The sequence below is a fragment of the Vicia villosa genome, linkage group LG2 (genome assembly GCF_029867415.1).
Source record: "Vicia villosa cultivar HV-30 ecotype Madison, WI linkage group LG2, Vvil1.0, whole genome shotgun sequence".
Classification (NCBI taxonomy): Eukaryota; Viridiplantae; Streptophyta; class Magnoliopsida; order Fabales; family Fabaceae; genus Vicia; species Vicia villosa.
The window spans coordinates 14740961-14761802 of NC_081181.1; the positions used below are offsets into that span (position 1 = coordinate 14740961).

At 36.1% G+C, this 20842-nt stretch overlaps 1 protein-coding gene across 1 annotated transcript; it reads left to right on the plus strand.

Moving 5' to 3' along the window:
• Positions 1-17785: 17785 nt before the first annotated feature.
• Positions 17786-20842, plus strand: LOC131645935 (receptor-like cytosolic serine/threonine-protein kinase RBK1). Its single transcript, XM_058916124.1, has 7 exons — positions 17786-18765; positions 18886-19143; positions 19254-19405; positions 19500-19579; positions 19716-19854; positions 19944-20093; positions 20423-20842. Exons 1-7 carry the CDS (start codon positions 18177-18179, stop codon positions 20579-20581), a joined length of 1527 nt encoding a protein of 508 aa, XP_058772107.1. The 5' UTR covers positions 17786-18176; the 3' UTR covers positions 20582-20842.

The following is a 20842-nucleotide window of genomic DNA, read 5'->3' on the forward strand; positions in this document are numbered from 1 at the left end:
TCTTTCATAAAGTCATATAAAAATAATAGTACTTTTAACTCACTTTTGTGCTATATTTTGACTTGTTCTTTTTCATGCTATTTTCAATATTCTACTTAGCGCTTTGTTTTTCATGCTTCTTTTAAATCCTAACCTTAGGTAGAAACCATGATAATATTAGGTAGAAATCCCCATTCATATTAGGCTAGTTTACTTAGGCTAGTTTCTTCTTCTTTTTCAACCATAAAACATCTAAAAATATCAAAATAAACTCCCATTAAAAAACACCAAGAAAACACTTAAAACATTAATAATCAAAGTGAAAATTCTTAAAAAGGGAATGGAAGCTTGAACGTCCCTTGCTTTAGGGAACGTTCGAGTGCTTGAACCTCCCTTGCTTTAGGGTTCCGTTCGGGCGTAAGTTCCCAAATTCTAAAAAACACAAACCATAGAGTAACTCGAGTTTCCCTTGCTTTAGGGATCTCCTCGAAATGCTCAAAGTCTCTCTCTTTCTCTCCTTTCTTAAGGGCATTGTTATCTCTGCTCCATTGCATCCTAGGCTGTCCCTTATGCAAGAGCGCGAGCGTTAACTCCGCCCAACTAAAAAACACAAAAACAAACAGAAACTATGGAGCCGAACTACGGTCGCTCTGATTCCTTGTAAGGGATACGTAGGCATTGGGTCGCGGGGCCTAAGCGAGCACACTTGTAAATAATTCCTTCTTTTCCCCGTATTTCTTTTTGCATGCATTCGCATTTAGGTTTTAGACATTAGACACCCTTTAGCTAGAAACAAACATAGGTGGATACCATCGAGTACGATGGGCGTGAGGGGTGCTAACACCTTCCCCTTGCGTAACCGACTCCCGTGCCCTGTTCTCTGGTCGAAAGACCTTGTTCTTGTTCGAGTTAGGTTTTCTGATATTCCTTTCCCTTATGGGATGAATATATTAGTGGCGACTCTGATTCCATTTTTCGCGGTAGCGACAGCTGGCGACTCTGCTGGGGACTACCTAAGCAAGTCGATCCTAGCCTTTGTTTGTTCTATTTTATTGGGTGTTTATTTGTTTTATGTCTATATCTTGTATATATGTTTGCATGTTTATTTTCTGCTTGCATATCATGTTTATTTCTGCTTGCACATCATGCATATGGATTATATTCTGTGTTCCTTGGGGTCTTCTGTTCTGTTTTGCAGGTGGGGGGTTTGTATGAGGTAAAAGGCCCACTACCCAGGCCAAGTGACACATAGGATTAGCGTGGATGCTCATGTTGACTACCGTAGCGCTTGCTATGGATGAGTTCAATATGAGGTACCACAACTGGGCGAGGTTCTTTCATGGAACACTGTGTCTGGCACGCTTGTTGCCTCAAACACTTTGTACCCCGTGGGAACTGTAGACCCTGGTGACCATTAGGGACCACCTGTCCGTGTCTAGAATTCATACCCGTGAGATTGGGGTGGGACAGGAAACCTTGACTCCTACATACCTTTGGCTCTTCGTATTTGAGGTCGGACCTTTATTTGGTCCGTTCTCATGGTGCTTGATATTCTGGTATTCAAAAAGGCGTCGAACCTTTGATCCCGTGATACTTGGCCTGTATAGAAGCTTCACATCAGTAATTCAGAGGATTGTGTGGTGGTTACTCAGATCATACGAACCTTGATCCCATGCTTGCATTGCATAACATCATTATTTTATCCACTTCATTTGTGAGGAATTCTAAAGTCTATTTCCAAAAAAGAAAAAGAAAAAAGAAAAAAGAAAATAGAAAAGCAAAAAAAGAAAACAAAAGATATGCTATAAAAAATAAAGCTTTGATTTCAAAAAAGATAAAAGAGAAGAATGTGTGAAAAGACTTTAGGATTCCTCGGAAATGAAACATTGCATTCACATCATATTGCATTTCATGGTTCCATATCAGAAGCTTATTGGGGTCCCTTTCAATCCAGATTTCCGCTTCAAATTTGACTTCCCTACATCTGTAGCATACGAGGATCAATCAGAAGAGAATCATGGACCGTCTTGAGCAGAATCAGGCTGAGCTTCGTAAGGACTTGGATACTATGGGGGAAAGGATGACCCAACTCTTGGAGACTCTCAATATTGTTGTTCAAGGGCAAGAAGAGCTCAGACAAAGTGTTGTAAAATTGATCAATGATACTTCGACCACTGTTGCTAATGGGGGATCGAAACCTGTTCCCGTGGAAGTTCCTAATAAGGAGGATTCACATCATGAGAACGATTCCGAGCTTGAAGCTTTCAAGTTCCCGATCGAAGAAAATGAGAGAAAATTCCACCTCCTAGAAGAAAGATTGAAGGCTTTAGAAGGTCGAGGCTCCTCTGGTTTGAATGCTATTGATTTGTGCCTAGTGCCTAATATCAAGATACCTGCTAAGTTCAAAGTCCCTAGTTTTGAGAAATACAAGGGTACCACTTGTCCGATGAGTCACATAAAGGCATTTTGCAACAAGATGGCACCGTATGCAGAAAATGACAAGCTCCTCATGCACTTATTTCAGGATAGCCTCAGTGGGGCATCCCTTGAATGGTATACACGACTTGAACGAACCCATGTCCGCACATGGGATGAATTAGCAGAGGCTTTTCTCAAGCATTACAAGTACAACAATGACATGGCTCCTACTAGGCTACAACTCCAAAGTTTAACTCAGAAGGTTGATGAGTCTTTTAAAGAGTATGCACAAAGATGGAGAGAATTAGCTTCCAGAGTTCAACCTCCTCTTTTGGGACGAGAGCTTGTAGACATGTTCATGAATACTTTGAAAGATCCATATCTGAATATGATGGTTGGATGTGCTTCCTCTGAATTCTCAAGTTTGGTGGTTGTAGGGGAACGAATTGAAAACGCCTTAAAGATGGGTAAAATTCAGGATATTGCTAATGTTTTCGAATTCACAGAAGAAGAGAAAAGTGAAACAAACGCAATCTCTGAGATTGAAGAAGAGGAAGTCCCTGGTCATCCTCAGGTTCAGGTTCCTAACTATCAGATGGTCCTAGTTTCTCCTGGCCAATATATTCCACAAGCCTTTGCCACCACTATCAGTCAACAACCCCAGATGGTCCAACAACAACCGGTTCAGTATCTGCCACAAAAGCAATGTGCTCCACATCAACAAGGTCATCCGAATCAACGCCAACCTAGAAGTAATTTGGAACGAAGAAATGCTCCTTTGGACCAGATTCCTATGACATACACTAAACTTCTTCCATATCTAGTTCAAAGCTCATTGGTGGTTCCCAAATCTCTAAAGCCTCCACCACAACCGTTTCCACCTGGGTATGACCCTAATGTGCAATGTGGATATCACGCTGGATCAGCAGGGCACTCAACTGAGGACTGCAATGCTTTCAAAGCCAAAGTGCAACAGTTGATTGATGGGGGGCATATAACCCTTCAAGAAGGAAACATATGGGTGAATGGAATTCCTTTGCTCGAATAAATGCCTAGATTTCAGAAAGCCTCCAGAATCAACAAATTCTTTCTTCACCACAAGTAGCTCTCTTGAGTTTGATGATCATACAAGATTCTTTCCATTTATGATGGCGATTACTACTCTAGCAACTATGCTTGGGGCTCCCGCACGAGGGATAAGCAAGACGTACCCTTATCTTGAGCATTGCATCACTCGCATTGCTCGAATCCCTAAAATAAGGCAGAAATTTACAACTCTCGGGTGATTTCGTTGGAGTTTTCTTTTGAAGTAATCTGAAGTGTTTGGAAGGAACTACAAAAAGTATTCAAGATCAACAAGTCCAGACGGAGTCAAGCCTCCTCAACTATGGCAATCATCAATTCATTTCTGCATTTTCATTTGTAATTTTCCTTGTTTTGTTAATTGTTTCTTCCATGTAAAACCTGTTTGTTTTTAATAAAAATAAAAATGCATTGCATATGCTAGTTTCGAATCAATCCATCCGTGTTCACTCATATATTTCTGTCTATCGATATCAAACTCTGTTTTAAGCAAAAATATCAAAAGGAGAATGATGAAAAATAAAAACGCAAAATCTCTAAATTGTGTGCCTTTGGATAAAACCCCGCTGAGGATGTACAGGCATTGTTTCAAATCCCCAAACACTGGAGATATAAGGGAGTGCAACCCTCGTTAACCCCTTTGAGCCTTGAAGTAGGAGTTTCTTTTCTATACAAAAAAAAAAAAAAAAAAAAAAAAAAACCTCACATTTAACCCAGGGGCAGGGTAGCGTTCAATTAACCTGATCGAGCAATCAAAATTCATCAGGAGTGCATCTAAGGATACAACAATGGTTATCTTTCAAAAGGTTGGGGAAAGTCAACACTACAATGGTAATCCCTCATGAGGCAGTCACAATCACCTCCCACAAACCGAAGATTCAGGATCACACGACTTGTCAAAAAAAAAAAGATTGAATAGAAAAGAAAAGAGCCCGCTAAGTCAACAACTTGAAAACAAGTGACTTAGGCAAAAATTAGGGCATCCCGCTGGACTCCAAAATAAAATTTGTCCAGGCAAAAGTTAGGGAAACAAAAAGGCATAAGCAAAAAAACAAGGATTACAAAATAAAGATCCTTATCAAAAGAACAAGGTCGTGTGATCAGACACCAAATCGAAAGGTAAAGTGACTGCCATGTCCAAGAACTTCATCGGTTCCTCAATCACCTCAAACTCCTCTTGGAGGACGAACGCTCATATCAGGTTAAGTTGAACTTAGGACTGGAGAACATCACGAAGAATGGGTGGGTTAGGTTAGACTTTGAGCCTTAAATCCTTTCTTTCTAAAACCGTGAACCAGGCCACGTGACAACCCTTAAAAGACCTAATTGAAGCAGGGTTTATTTCGAAAGCACACCACATTTAAGTTGCGTAAAACTGACTCCTAGATGTTTGCTTACCATTTATGTTGATATCGATATGACAAATAATTTAAACACTGAATGTCACAACTTTGTTTTAATAACTTTGATTTCGGAGCTAGCATAAGCATTGCATTAGGATTATCATCTTCAAAACAAATATCTTTTACTTGTGAATAAATACTTGACATCAAAGAAGACCAAACAATGAACAACTGCAGAAAAAGTTGATCGATTCCATGAGCCATTCACTTCAAAGGCCGATTACTCCAAAGGGCAAGTTGTGTGCAGAATCTGTCAACTAAGGCATCCATTCACCGTTGGTCAATCTGGGGCAATAAAGTCGAGGAATCTCTCTTGAGTTCAACCGATATGGGGCAATCAAGTCGAGGAATCTCTCTTAGGTTCAACCAATCTGGGGCAGTTACGTCGAGATTCAACAAATCTCTCCAAGGATCCTTTGGGGAAAATTCCTTCATAGCCCGCGAATCCTGGGGCACAATCTTATGAGTTGTATTGATTCTTCCCGATCATAGGAGTTTATTTCTCCTGGAACTTTGGTCTTTCCCCAAGCGCATGAGTTTATTTCTCATGGGAGTTGTTCCATTCCCCAATCCGAGCTCCTTGTCTGAATTTCTCGTCCTCAGCATGGTGAATCAAGGGAATCTCCTCACCATCCCCAAGCAATTCAAGATGTAGGGAAAGTCAGATGAAGTCACTTCCTCCCCAACAAAGCTACATTCCAACCCTCAGTGCAGTTGCTAAAGATGTTTGGTACTGCATGGTTTCCAACACCAACTCATAGTGACATCTCAAGACAACAAGCAGCGGACCCCAATAATCATGCTTCTCCATCGCTGACGCCTTTATTTGGCATTCTGCATATAGTACTCATTGCATATAACATTACATCCTCAAAAGCGTAGCATGTCCATCAAGATGGAGCATTACGCCATAGAAAAATTCAAACATGCATAACAAAGCATAAGCCAGATAATACAAATCATCCCTCAATCAAGACAATATTACATCCCCACATAGATGTTGTCCTTACAAATTCCCATTGATATCTGCTATTACATTTCAAACCTCCTCAAACCATGGTGCCAATACCTGGTATCCTCAATCCCCAAAAGAAGTCTCATATTATCTCCAGTGTGGATCAGACACAATGTCTTTCTTCGTCAGAATCGTTGTCTCCAAGGTTATTTCCCGCGTGCTGCGTGCAAATTAGAGTGCGAATGAGGGTGGGCATTCAACCCATCTCATTTTTTCAATCATTTGAATAACCATACTTGGTGTGTGGCAATTCGAACGATTGCCACTCTTGAAGAGTTACACCCCGCCTGTGGCCTGAGGGATTAATGTAACTCTTATGCTCCGCCAGCATCAACATCTCCGTGATTCTTCACTGTTTACCGATGTCTTTTGATCGAGTCTAGTCGTCACTAGTCTCCGTGGTCCCTTCCCCCGTATGGGAAAACTTTTCAGGTCCAACCCCCGTGTTGTGGATCCTTTACCTTCAAACATTCGAACAATTTCAAAGCCCAGTTCTCGCCCTGGCAAATCATTTTCAAATCCAGTTCCCGTCCTGGTAATCATCTTTCTAAGTCCAGTTCCCGTCCTGGTAATCATCTTTCTAAATCCAGTTCCCGTCCTGGTAATCATCTTTCTAAATCCAGTTCCCGTCCTGGTAATCATCTTTCTAAATCCAGTTCCCGTCCTGGTAATCATCTTTCTAAATCCAGTTCCCGTCCTGGTAATCATTTTTCCAAATCCAGTTCCCGTCCTGGTAATCATTTCAAAACCCAGTTCCCGTCCTGGTAATCATTTTCAAAATCCAGTTCACGTCCTGGTAATCATTTTCAAAATCCAGTTCACGTCCTGGTAATCGTTTCCCAAAATCCAGTTCCCGCATTGGTAATCTTTCTTCAAAGTCCAATTCTCGCCTTGGCAAATCCTTTTTCAAAGTCCAGTCCTCACCCTGGCAAATCATTTCTTTCATTTTCAGTCCTCGTCTGATATCTTATGGTGAAGTCAGTTCTCGCCTGACAATCACCATTCATCCATAATTTCTTACTATAAAACCAATTCCCAGTCCCCAGCAAGTCATTATTCCCTTTCCCCATTCAACCAAAGCATCCATAAATCATTCCACCAGAAAAACCAAAAATTCTCTCTCCCCAGCAGATATCAAACCAAAACAAAACAAAAATAAAGATAACACTTACACCATCCTCTCTTCAGGACAAATTTCTGGTACTTTGATATTTAATCTTCTTCTACCTTCAATGTTCGAAAGGCTAGCGCAATCTCACTCTCAGGTTTAAGACGATTAAATAGGGGCAGCTGTCATACCCCAAATTTGTCCTACCCTTTTTATTTCTAACTGGCTTTAACTTTCCATTTCATCTGCATACCGCCATTAGGTCATCTAACACATCATGCATAATTAATCAATAAATTGGCATGGATCAAGGATCCTGAAAGCTAGGGTTTTGATATGGCCGTTCACGGTGGACTTCTTTCTCCTACAACTACAAGGTTTCCTCTATGAAGATTCACCGAGAGCAAGAGGACTATAGTTTTTTATACATGGTGTCTGAATTTTGTTATTCCACCAAGGTTCAATGGATTTCATGCTAAGGTTTTCTACTGTGCTTCAAGTCTTACCTTCGTCCAAATGACTCCTCAAGACATTCTTTTTGTGATCATTAAGTCAAAGGTTATGGTTTGAATTGCTAAAAGTGTGAGCATGATTAAAAGTTTCCTTTTGTTCAAGACGGGGTCATTCTTTCAGTTTTATTGTTGCTTGTCATACAAGTTAATATAGATTGAAGAATTAAAGGTAGGACTTTATTGGTTGGTATATGGGTTTGAGATCAAGTGATTCCATTAGTCCGAGGCTTGTCAAGTGGATCAAAATTGCTTGAGCGCACAAAGTTGAATGGTTTGGACGACTTTTTTGGTATCCAAATAACAACATCAAGGCATCATTCAAAGTTACAAAAATTCCACTCTGGACTTCTATCTCTGGGCCTGCGCCCTTTGCTAACTGCACCCTATTTCTGAATCTTACCCCCCTGATCATATATTTCTCTTATTAGAATTAGGATTTCTTTCTCTAGTTTTTTTTCATTACTTTTTTAGGCTCAAAAACAATAAAATCATAACTTGTTAGGTAAATTTTAGGTGTTTAACCTCTAAATTTTTTAGGAATTGTTGACATAAAGGCCTCATAAAATGCTATAAAAAATATACGAGTTCCCTTAATAGATTTTTAGGCCACTTTGGGTTTAATTTTAGTCTTAAATTTTTCTCATTAAAAAACTCATAAAAATAAGTAGATTTTAGGAACTCATTTCTTTCATAAAGTCATATAAAAATAATAGTACTTTTAACTCACTTTTGTGCTATATTTTGACTTGTTCTTTTTCATGCTATTTTCAATATTCTACTTAGCGCTTTGTTTTTCATGCTTCTTTTAAATCCTAACCTTAGGTAGAAACCATGATAATATTAGGTAGAAATCCCCATTCATATTAGGCTAGTTTACTTAGGCTAGTTTCTTCTTCTTTTTCAACCATAAAACATCTAAAAATATCAAAATAAACTCCCATTAAAAAACACCAAGAAAACACTTAAAACATTAATAATCAAAGTGAAAATTCTTAAAAAGGGAATGGAAGCTTGAACGTCCCTTGCTTTAGGGAACGTTCGAGTGCTTGAACCTCCCTTGCTTTAGGGTTCCGTTCGGGCGTAAGTTCCCAAATTCTAAAAAACACAAACCATAGAGTAACTCGAGTTTCCCTTGCTTTAGGGATCTCCTCGAAATGCTCAAAGTCTCTCTCTTTCTCTCCTTTCTTAAGGGCATTGTTATCTCTGCTCCATTGCATCCTAGGCTGTCCCTTATGCAAGAGCGCGAGCGTTAACTCCGCCCAACTAAAAAACACAAAAACAAACAGAAACTATGGAGCCGAACTACGGTCGCTCTGATTCCTTGTAAGGGATACGTAGGCATTGGGTCGCGGGGCCTAAGCGAGCACACTTGTAAATAATTCTTTCTTTTCCCCGTATTTCTTTTTGCATGCATTCGCATTTAGGTTTTAGACATTAGACACCCTTTAGCTAGAAACAAACATAGGTGGATACCATCGAGTACGATGGGCGTGAGGGGTGCTAACACCTTCCCCTTGCGTAACCGACTCCCGTGCCCTGTTCTCTGGTCGAAAGACCTTGTTCTTGTTCGAGTTAGGTTTTCTGATATTCCTTTCCCTTATGGGATGAATATATTAGTGGCGACTCTGATTCCATTTTTCGCGGTAGCGACAGTAGGGACATTACGTTCCCCCTACAACTTATGAACCTTCCTCTACTGTTAAGGCTACTGCGGCTGCCCCTGGGGTTGATTAGCTTACAATTGTTGCTGCCATTTTGTCCATGGAAAATCCGCCATAGTCTTCTCCTGCCCGGTGAAGAGGGGTCGGGACCAAGATCAAAATTCTCCATTGGAGGAAGACTCTCCTAAATAGGTTTATTTGTCCCGGGATGCTGCTTCAAGGTCGGCTACTCCTTTCCTCCGCTCGCCCGCCACTCTCTAAGTCTGTGTAGGCTGAATTTGAAATGAGTATGATGGGAGAATTTAAATTATTTATGGGAATTCAAATTAATCAAGGTCCAGAAGGAACCTACATTCACAAGAGAAAGTATACAAAAGAACTTCTAAAGAAGTTTGATATGGCTGACAGCAAACCAGCCAAGACTCTAATGCAACTAACTTGCACTCTGGGAAAAGATGAGGAAAGTAAAAAGATAAAACAAAAGGTATACATGGGTATGATTGGTTCTCTCCTATAATTAACTTCTTCTAGACCTAATATCTTGTTCAGCGTATGTTTATATGCTAGATTCCAATCAGATCCTAGAGAATCCCATTTAATAGTTATTACGAGGATTTTTAGATATATGAAAGGTACTACTAACCTCGACTTGGTTTATAATAAATCAAAAGATTACAAGTTAGTAGGTTATTATGATGTTGATTATGCTGGAGATGGACTTGAAAAAAGTACACGTAGAAACTGTCAATTTCTCGGTGACAATCTAATCTCATGGTCCTAACAAAAGACAATCAACCATTGCATTATCAATAGTTGAAGCTGAGTACATTGCAACAGCTAGTTATAGCACTCAGATTCTCTAGACAAAAAGTCAACTAGAAGATTATCAACTAAAAGAGAGTAACATTCCTATCTTCAATGACAATACTTCTTCTATCTATTTGTTTAGGAATCCCATTTTACACTTTAGGACTAAGCATATTGAGATAAGATAACACTTTATGAAAGACTATGTTTAGAAGGGTATTTTAGACTTAAAATTTATTGATACAGATCATCAATGGGATGATATCTTTACAAAACCCCTTGCTGAAGATAGATTTGTTTTTATTTTGAGAAATTAGAAATGGAAAATCGTCCTGATTAAATGATAAATCTCACTATGTGTAGCCTCTAGATGGTTAAAATGTGATTACGGGAAACTTGACTTCGAACCAGTTAACCCTCAGAATTAGAAGGTTCTCTGGGTCAGAAGATCCTAAGTCACAATCCCTCTGGGACCTTCTGTTTTCTGAACTCTGAGTTATATTAATTCTTAAAATCAAGTGCTATTGTTGTGGCTTAGAAGTGAGACAGATGTCTTACTATTTCTTTAAACAGTAAAAAATGATTTAATGACCTTTGGGAGTTATTTATTTTTGGGTAAAATGAAATCATGTTTTGGCGCCCTGATATCATTAATCCATTATCTTTTCTAGAATAGCAACGATCTCTTCTATCAAACGTGTCGTGTAGTAAAAGTTATTTTTGTAGGTTTTCAAGACAACCATTGAGTTCACTTTTGTCTCAACTCTGAACCTTATTCCGCTTAAAATATCTTACACTTCCTCTTCTCCATTCTATTTAAACACCATATCTACTACTCACTCCTCATCACCTATTGTTTTTCAAACCTTCTCTAAAAATCCTTATTTTCTCCTTTAATTTAGTTAACAGTTTGACATGCTCTATGGACCTATTTATCTCATTATTGTCAGAGAATTCTGGGCGAATGCATCCATTAAGAAAATCGGCCAAGATGCTTTTAAAATCCATTATGAGGTCTTCGAATTCCCGATTATCATTACTCCATCACATATTGCTAAAGCAATAAAGTGTGAAGATAATAACATTTGCATTGAGCAATTCAGAAGAAACAACCCCCTCGTCTCCAATATTCTTGAATGTATTTATGCCAGTCATGAGAAACCTACAAGTGCCTCTACTCTTATTCCCATTGCAAAAATATGGCATCAGTTGTTGGTGGAAAATTTCCTACCAAGAGAAAAGTATCTGAACTTGCTCACTTTTGAAGACAAGCATCTCTTGTACTTCCTACTAACAAGGGTTAAAGTTAGCCTACCTATCACGATCTTCAACTTCATGAAATCAAAGATCATGGCCTCACGAGAGGAAAAATCTTTCTTCTTTCCTTATGGGTGAGTTCTTTTAGAAATTTTCTCTCAAGAAGGAATAGTTAAGAGGTACAAAAAGCAAGCTTAACTGATGATCTTGTGACCTTATAAGGCTTGAAGCTTGATGGCGCTAAAAGCTCTAATGGTCAAAGGTGGAAGTCCAGAAAGATTGCTTTCAGAGTTAGACTCTTTTCCATTAGCCTTTGTTCTTTTTGTCAATACTAATTTCTCCTCTAGGAGATTTTCCCTTCTCATCTCCTCCAATTTATCCTAGAAACTATCTTTTCTCTTCTTTTTTTTTTCTTTTTCAATACACAACCTGTAATGTTGAATAATTAATGAAGTGTTTCTTTTCATTCTCAATTAATATTAGTGATTTTCAATTTTATCTATCTATTTTTTGATTGATGACAAATGGGGGGAAACAGTTAACTAGATATGATTTTGATTCATTTTTATCATACGATAAATCCTAAATATTTAACCATTATGTGGATTAATTTACGAGATTATTGTGCTTATTGAATTTTTCTACTAAATCAAAAAAATTTCTAAGTCTTAAACTCAAGGGGAGCTTGCAAACCTCACTTTTTATACTTCAACTAAGAAAATTTTGAAGGTTAAAACCCAAGGGGAGCTTACAAACCTAACTCTGATTAATATTTGATTATCTATTAAGAAAAATTATTCATCAAAATACTTGTGTTTGTCACCATAAAAAATGGGGATATTACTAGGACAAGTTTGGTTCTACATCTTCAATCCTTAGTTTTGATGATAATAAAGTATAGAGAATAATTGTGTACACTAATAGTTTCGTTAAGTGTGCAGAATCTTAAGATAATGAAAACAGACACTGGACTCTGGACAAAGTAGACTCTGGACTCTGGACAAAGAGACGCTGGACTTTAGACTTCAATCTATTCTAAAATAAAGTTGAAACATGGTTACTTTCTACCGACCTTTGCTGCTCTTGTTTAGTGGCCTTCATCCACCCTTGCAGAATTTGAAGCTGTTATTTTGGCCAAGAAATTGGCAACACTACGCCAAAAATGTCTTTTAAAAGCGCCCTTACGAAAGCGCTTTTTAGTGAAAGCGCACTCCTAGCCTTTTAAAAAAATTTCGCTAAAAAAAGTGCATACCCTACGAAAGCGCTTTTGAAAAGCGCTCTTATAGGTGGAAATATGAAAGCGCTTTTTAGTGAAAGCGCTCTCGTAGCCTTTTAAAAAAATTTCGCTAAAAAAAGTTTATACCCTACGAAAGCGCTTTTGAAAAGCGCTCTTATAGATTGACATATGAAAGCGCTTTTGAAAGCGCTCTTATAGCCTTTCCTTACGACAACGCTTTTTAGTTTAAAAGCGCTCTGGTACCCCATGCTTAGAGAGCGCTTTTTAAAAGCGCTTTGGTACGCCATGTTATAATTAAAATTAATAAAATTTTTGGCTTATTCTTTCAGATACGCTAGCTTCTGTACATTATCTTCTTCTCCATCAATTCGCGCTAGCTCTGTTCACCAACTCCGTCCGTCTACTCGCTCCGTCTCATCGCCGCCGTCCGTCTTGTCTCCGTCCGTCTCGCCTCCGTCCGTCTCCAGCCGTCTCGTGGCCGTTACCTCTCTTCTCCGGCATCACTGTTTTCAGGTAAAATCTTCTTCTCCAGATTTAGGGTTTTGTTCAAGGTGTGTAAAATCTTCTGCCTGTTTCTCACTTCTTCAACCTTTTTCAACGAATAAAAAAAATAAAAACCTAAAGGTATTCTTTGCTGTGTTATTATTTTTATTTTGCTCTGTGTGTTTCTTTTATGGTGCGGTTTTGTTGTTGAGCGTGTGAGGTTCTGAGTTTTGTGAGATGTTGTTGTGTGTAGCGGTTTGGATGTGTGGTATGAGTGGTTATTGATTGGTGAGGCGAGGTTGAAATGGTGGTTTTCGTGTGAAAGGTGTGAGGCCTGTTGTGTGTGAATTTGTGTTCCCCTTGCTGAATCGTTTTTCCTTTCTCTATATGTATGTGAGTTTTGTGAGGTGAGGTTGTGTTGAAGGGTTGAAAGGTTTGAATGAGGTATGGAGATTTTTTAAGGGTGTGGTTGTGTTGTTTGATGGAGGTTCTGAGAAATTTTCGTGTATGTGTAGTGTTTGGTGAAGGAGGGATTAATGTTTGAATGTGTGAAGCCTCCCTGTATTTTTCTGAATCGTCCCATTTTATAGTGAATTGAAATACGATTTTGAAGGGATTTTTGACTACAATTGGGAACTGATTTGTTACTTTATGGATACTGATTTTTATGAGTTGATCTAATTTGAATTAAAACTTTCCTCTCTAGTTTGATTTACGTGGAAAATATTATATGCAAACATTTTATTGCAACCCTCTCTTTCATCTATGATTCACATCATGAAAATGCTTGAATACATTTTATTGCAATTCTGTTTTTGAAATTCTATAGGTTAAGTTTGAAAACAGGTTGGTTACAATTATCAACCCTATAAGAGAAGTGGTATATTTTCTGAATTCAGTAGATGGTGAGTGGACCAATTATCCGGCTATGAAGTCAATGATTGATACGTAAGTGGGATCGTTCTAAATATTCGTGTATATTTATATATTTAATTATTTGTGAGATTGATCTAAACATATGCTTTTATATTTTCGTTAGATCAATACAAGTGTTCAGAAGTCAAAGAGACACACAGGTATCCCGGACTAAATCAAACAACATTACTTGGATCAAAGTGGAGGTACATTAATTTTCACAATTTTGCTTATAATATTTATGCTACTTGATAAAACAAGACAACTATAAAATCTTATTTGTTTTTCTATGTAGTGTCCGATACAGCGAAACAGTTCAGATTGCGGATACTATGTTTTGAGGTTTATGAAAGAAATCATTCAAACGAATCAATTAGAGATTCCAATCACAGTATGGATTTATAACTTAAGATAATTTCTTATAATTTATTACATTTAACTAAATCATTCATATTATGTTTTTGTTATGTAGTACTTTGATGACTTCTATGCTGCTTCTTACACGAGACTTAAGTTAGAAGAAATCAAAGAGGAATTGTGTCAATTTTATATTCAGCAACTATTCATATAGGTATGAATACATTATTGTGTGAACAGTTTTATGAATACATTATTTTGATAATGACTTTGTGTTTGAGTTTCTTTGGTGGATGTTGGTTCATTTTGCTTAATATTAGTTGACGATGATGACGTTGTTATATGAATCATGTTTGTTTTTGTTGTTGTTAAGTGGTACTGATAGTTTGATTTGAAACTAGATTGATGACACATTACATTGGTGGATTGATGACACATTACAATATTGGTGGATTGATTTGAAACTAATAGTTTGTTTCATGTTTGTTTTTGTTGTTGTTGAGCCTTTAATTGATCGTGTTGTTATGTTCATACTTTGCAGTACCAGGCCGGGAAACGATCAAACTTTTGAAGTATAATATTATAGTACTCTAGGTGGTTACTAACTTTGTTCATACTGTTGCCAATATTTGAAGTATAATATTGTTGATGTTACTGATTTAGTTTGTTTGACATGAGTTAGTTACATGTGAATTGCCCTATAATGATGTATATATATAATTTTGGATATTATAATGGTATTATATTAGTATATATATATTGTCCTACCTATGGTTGAAAATATATCACAGGTCGAAAATATATTACAGGTCGAAAATATTACAGGTTGAAAATATATTACAGGTTGAAAATATATTACAGGTCGAAAATATTACAGGTTGAAAATAAATATAAATTACAGGTCGAACAATAAATATAAATTACAGGTCGAACTGGGAGGCTTAAATTACAGGTTGCACTTTAAAATACCTCATTTAGCAACGACAACGCTTTTAAAAAACGCTCTTAAAGGGCCACCTACTAAAGCGCTTTATTACTAAAAGCGTTGCCTAAGATTAAAAAAAAAGCATAAAATATAAAAAAAAAACGCAACCTACGAAAGCGCTTCTGGAAAAGCGCTATTGGGGGCTACGAGAGCGCTTTCTGGATAAAAGCGCTCTTATAGGGGGGCTACCAGAGCGCTTTTCTGGAAAAAGCGCTGCTATAGGGGGGCTACCAGAGCGCTTTTCTGGAAAAAGCGCTGCTATAGGGGGGATACGAGAGCGCTTTTCTGGAGAAAGCGCTGCTATAGGAGGGCTACGAGAGCGCCTTTGGAGTTTCAAAAGCGCTGTCGTTACCTACGGCAGCGCTGGCTTTGGCAGCGCTTTATAGCGCTCTAAAAGCCCAAAAAAAGCGCTTTTAAAGCCCTTTTCCGTAGTAGTATGCAAAAGGGTTGGGATTACCTTTGGGTTGAATATGACTCAAAGCTTGTTACTTCAACATACACTAATCATGCTCTAATTCCATGGCAAGTCAAAAATTGTTGGACCATTTGTATCAAATTTTTTGCGCATAAGCATATTTATTTTTCTCACATCTTCAGGGAATGGAATACTTATGCAGACACTTTGGCTAATTTAGATTTAAATGTGACATCTCTAATATTTTTGAATTTATTCCTCTAATTATTGAGAAAGGACTTTGTAAGTAATAGATCAAGCTTACCTTATTTCAGATTCATTTCCTATTGATGATTTGAGATATGTCCTTCCATTTTTTTAGGTTTTGAATCTTTCTTTATATTAGCTTTCTTTTTAATATATGAGCTTTTATTTAAAAAAAAAATCTTATAATATATAATGCGTATGAATTTTAAAATTCAAACATTTTTAAAAATTCCATAGAATTTAAAAACATTATTAAAAGTGCAATGAGTAAACCCTAAAACTTACATTATACAAATACAATAAAAGTAATCTATACATGTAAATTGTGAGCATTTAACATGCCACCCCCACACTTATATCTGACACCTCTCTAAAGTGTATGAAAAGACCAAAATAATATTTTTCAAAGTTTTCACCAAAAATTTTAAAATCTCCTTAACGATACTGAATTTTTTTAAAAAATGAGATTTTTATCGGAAAATTTTGAAATTTCCGGGAGATTTTACCAGAAATTTTGAATGTTCCAATATATTTTACAAGAAATTTTAAACTTTCAGGGAGATTTTATTAGAAATTTTGAAATTTCCAATAGATTTTGGCGGAAAATTTGAAATTTCTAGGAGATTTTACTAGAATTTCGAAATTTACAAAATTTTATCACAAATTTTAAAATTTCCGAAACTAATTATAATTTATTGGAAATTTCGTATATACCAGAAATTTCCATATTATACTAGAAATTTCGTTCGAAAAAAATTATTTTCATTTTACCAAATATATTTCTAAAATAATAAAAAATAGAGGGTGTCAGGTATAATTTGGAGTGGCAAGTAAAATCCTCGCAGATTGTGTAACTCTCATTTAAATATATTTCAAACTCATTCTTATTAAATATAAGTTTATTTATAAATATGTGATTTTTAAAAAATAATGATACATTTTGATAATAAATATGTATATAAAATTCACACCCACTAAAATCACATTCAGATATTATTCAAACACATTTAAAATAACGATTTAAAATTATTTTTTAATTTGTAAATATATATTATATGTTAATTTGTAAAAATGTTTGGATGATATAAAAAATCACATTTAAATTACATTGTTTGAATTCAAACACGTTTTAATAGTATTTGAATATGTTTTGTAAATTATTTAAACGTATGAATTTTATTTTAGATTTTATTAAAAATTAATTTTAATTTATATAAAATAGTTTTGGAAAATATTTAAATGTGGTAAAATTTTGAAATGTTTTCCAGCTTTCTTTAATAACTAAATAAAATTAAAATAAATAAATAAGAAAATAAATATTACATAAATTTAAAAACAATTGAAATAAAAAATAATAAGTCCAAACCATAAAAAATAATACATATGTCCGTCTAGTCACGGTTTAAAACAAGAAATAAGGACCAATTATAAAAAAAATATTATGAGAGGGACTAATTTAACTAGATTAAAATTTACAAAATATTAAAATAAATTTTTTTTTATTTAAATTCTCTAATTTTTTTTTGAAGGAATAAAATGAATCTCCACTCTACAAGTACTCTATAATCTATACACGCGGATTGCGTAAATCCCAATCTAGTTATAATTGAAATATGTGACTTGGATTCGTCAAATTAAATGAAATAGTGTCATCTAATTAAAGATGAATATCTAAAATTGAATGACGGCGTGATTACAAGATAATGTCAAAATCATAAAATTGCTATACATTTTCAAAAGCCACCAAGCATGCAAAAATAAATTAAAAAGTAATTAAATCTAAAAAACAAAACAAAAATATAAATATAGTTAAGATTCCAATCACCCTGAGCTGGTTTTGGCCTCCTCTTTCTAAGAATAACCACCATTCAAAGATATACCAATTTTGAATCAAACCTCTCTGTCTCATCCCCTTTGCTCCTCCTCCTTCTCTAACAAACTCTCTTGTTTCATTCCACCAGGAAAATCATGTGAAAGGAATTTTCATCTTGATTATCATATTAAGATTCTAAATCTTAATTAAATCCTTTCACATTTTCCGCCGCCTAGGAATGAACATTAAAACATCTTTTGTATCTTTACAATAAACCCTTAACCAAGATACACCCTCCTCAATATGTATCATAAACACAAAGAAACAATAACATAAAAAAAAAAAAAACATTTATTCTTACATAGTTTGAAAACAAAACAAGACTACATACATACATACATACATGGGTACGAGGTAGTTTGTCTTCAAAAAATTTCAAGAGTTTTTGGTTTATTTATTTATATTTTTTTTTATTATTAAATATGGAGAGATTAGAGAGAAGGAGCAAGAAGGATCAAGATAAGAAAGAAAAGAGAGTAAGAACCTTTGTCGAATTAATAACCGGTAACAATAACAACAATAACAACAACAGCAACAACAACAACGGCGTTAAGAAAGAGATTGTTACTGCAAATGACAACAACAATAACAACAATAATGATATGCCAATGTCAATAGGGTCACCAATACCATCACCGAGAGGAGTATTTGAGGTACCGATATCGGATTCAGACAGCACGGGGAGTGAAAACTACGGCAATTCGCAACGGGCGCAACAGGGAGGAAAGTTATCACCAAGTGCAGCAGGAGGAGGAGATGGACATCAATGGAGGAATATGATTGATGCATTGAGGTTTAAGTCTGTGAGAAGATTTTCTACCATTCCTTTGCTTGCTGCTAGCTATGAAAGTTCTAGGAGAAGTTTGAGGAATAAATTGGCTCGTGCAAGAACGGGTAACGACGATGAGAATGATTTCGATGGTGCTCTTGATCTCGAGGGAATTACTAAACCTTCTTGGAGAAATTTTAGTTACGAAGATCTTGCTGCTGCAACCGATAATTTCAATCCTGGTAAGGAAGTTAATATATAGACCAGATACATTGATTCAGTCGATATATCAAGATTTATATATATGGACCAGATACATTGATTATTCGTATTGAAATCAAATTTTTGTTTTGGTTTTGTAGAGAACATGATTGGAAAAGGTGGCCATGCAGAAGTGTACAAAGCAAGGCTGCCTGATGGACAAGTTGTAGCAGTAAAGAGACTAATGAGGAATGAAAAAGAAGCTGGAGATAAGGCTGGTGATTTCTTATCAGAGCTTGGGATTATTGCTCACATTAACCATCCAAATGCAACAAGACTCATCGGTTTCGGAATCGATCGCGGACTCTACTTTGTTCTACAATTTGCTTCACATGGAAGCCTTTCTTCTATGCTCTTTGGTGCATTGCTTCATCTTTCTCTGAACATGGTTTTAAATTGCGGTTGCAGTTAAATTTACCGTTGTAAGATTTTACATGGTTAAAGAAAATGGTGTTGAATGATTTTTCAGGTTCTGATTGTTTGGAATGGAAGAGAAGGTTCAAGGTAGCAGTTGGAGTAGCCAAAGGTTTGCAGTATCTGCATCAAGATTGTCCGAGGAGAATCATTCATAGAGACATCAAAGCCTCAAACATATTACTCAACCATAATGATGAAGCTGAGGTAGACAACATGTAAAATTGAGAGCTTCAAGTAATGATACTAGTTTTATTTTTCGACGTTGTAATAAATCTGTTCTGCCATAAATAAATTGCAGATTTCAGATTTTGGATTGGCAAAATGGCTTCCAGATAAATGGGCACACCATGTTGTTTTTCCAATAGAAGGCACATTCGGGTTGGCATTGATGCATCAAATTTAGTACTTTTTATAAATTTTCTTCTCAGCTACGAAGCAATAACACAGACACGACACTGACAATGACATATTAACACTATAATACTTTAAAATATTGGCGATTGATTCCTTGCAGGTATTTAGCTCCGGAGTATTTTATGCATGGACTTGTGGATGAAAAGACTGATGTTTTTGCATTTGGGGTATTGTTACTTGAACTCATGACGGGTCGTCGCGCGGTTGATTCCAATAGCAGGCAAAGTCTTGTAATCTGGGTATGTCTTCATAACCTCTTCCCTTATCATGTCTTTAATGCAAATGAGGTCTATATATGTTGCTAATTACTTCATTTTGTTCTGGCCAGGCTAAACCATTATTGGATGCAAAGCAAGTGCAAGAAATAGCAGATCCAAGATTAGAAGAGCAATATGATCCAATTGAAATGAAGATTGCCATGGCAACAGCTTCCATGTGTGTCCACCACATGTCCTCTAAAAGGCCATACATGAATCAGGTATCAAACTTGTTTCATGGTCACCCCTTTTTTATACATCCGTTAAAGTGCGGTTAATTCAGTTGAACAAATGGTCAGTTCAATTCACGTTGTAAAATATATGGTTTTTTCATATAGATGAATTAGCCATAATTTTGACTGAAATAAAATAATCATCTCATCTGAATGAACATATTCTTGCACATAATTAATAGTTAATCTGGTGTCCGCCAGATATATGAAAAAGAAGTGTCCGACTTGAAACATTTTTTTTGAAAAATAAACATATTTTTCTCTCACTTTGGTATTTATTTCTATCATGTCCTCATTTTATTTTATGGAAACAATAGGTTGTGCTACTATTGAAGGGAGAAGAAGTGGCTATGGACCTTACTCAAAAATCAATAGCACCAAGGTCACTCTTGTTAGATGCTTGTGATTTAGAAGACTATACTTGTTCAAATTATTTGAATGATCTAAATCGCCACAAGCAATTAATTATGGAGTGATGATGGTGATGATTCATATGAGATATTAGACTTGTGCTCTGTCTGTGGCCTTGTGAGGTTTCATGTTTGTGTATGGTGAAAACTTTATGGTATGATAATTGTTGTATAGTTCTGTGTGTTGTGGATAAAGATGACAAAATTATGTCACAACATAATAAGCTTGTGTCTTTCTTCAAGCTTGATAAGATATATTTAGGCTTGTAAATTGGCATGAACTTGTAATCATCATCATTAGTCAAGAAGCACTCATAGTTTGTTTAA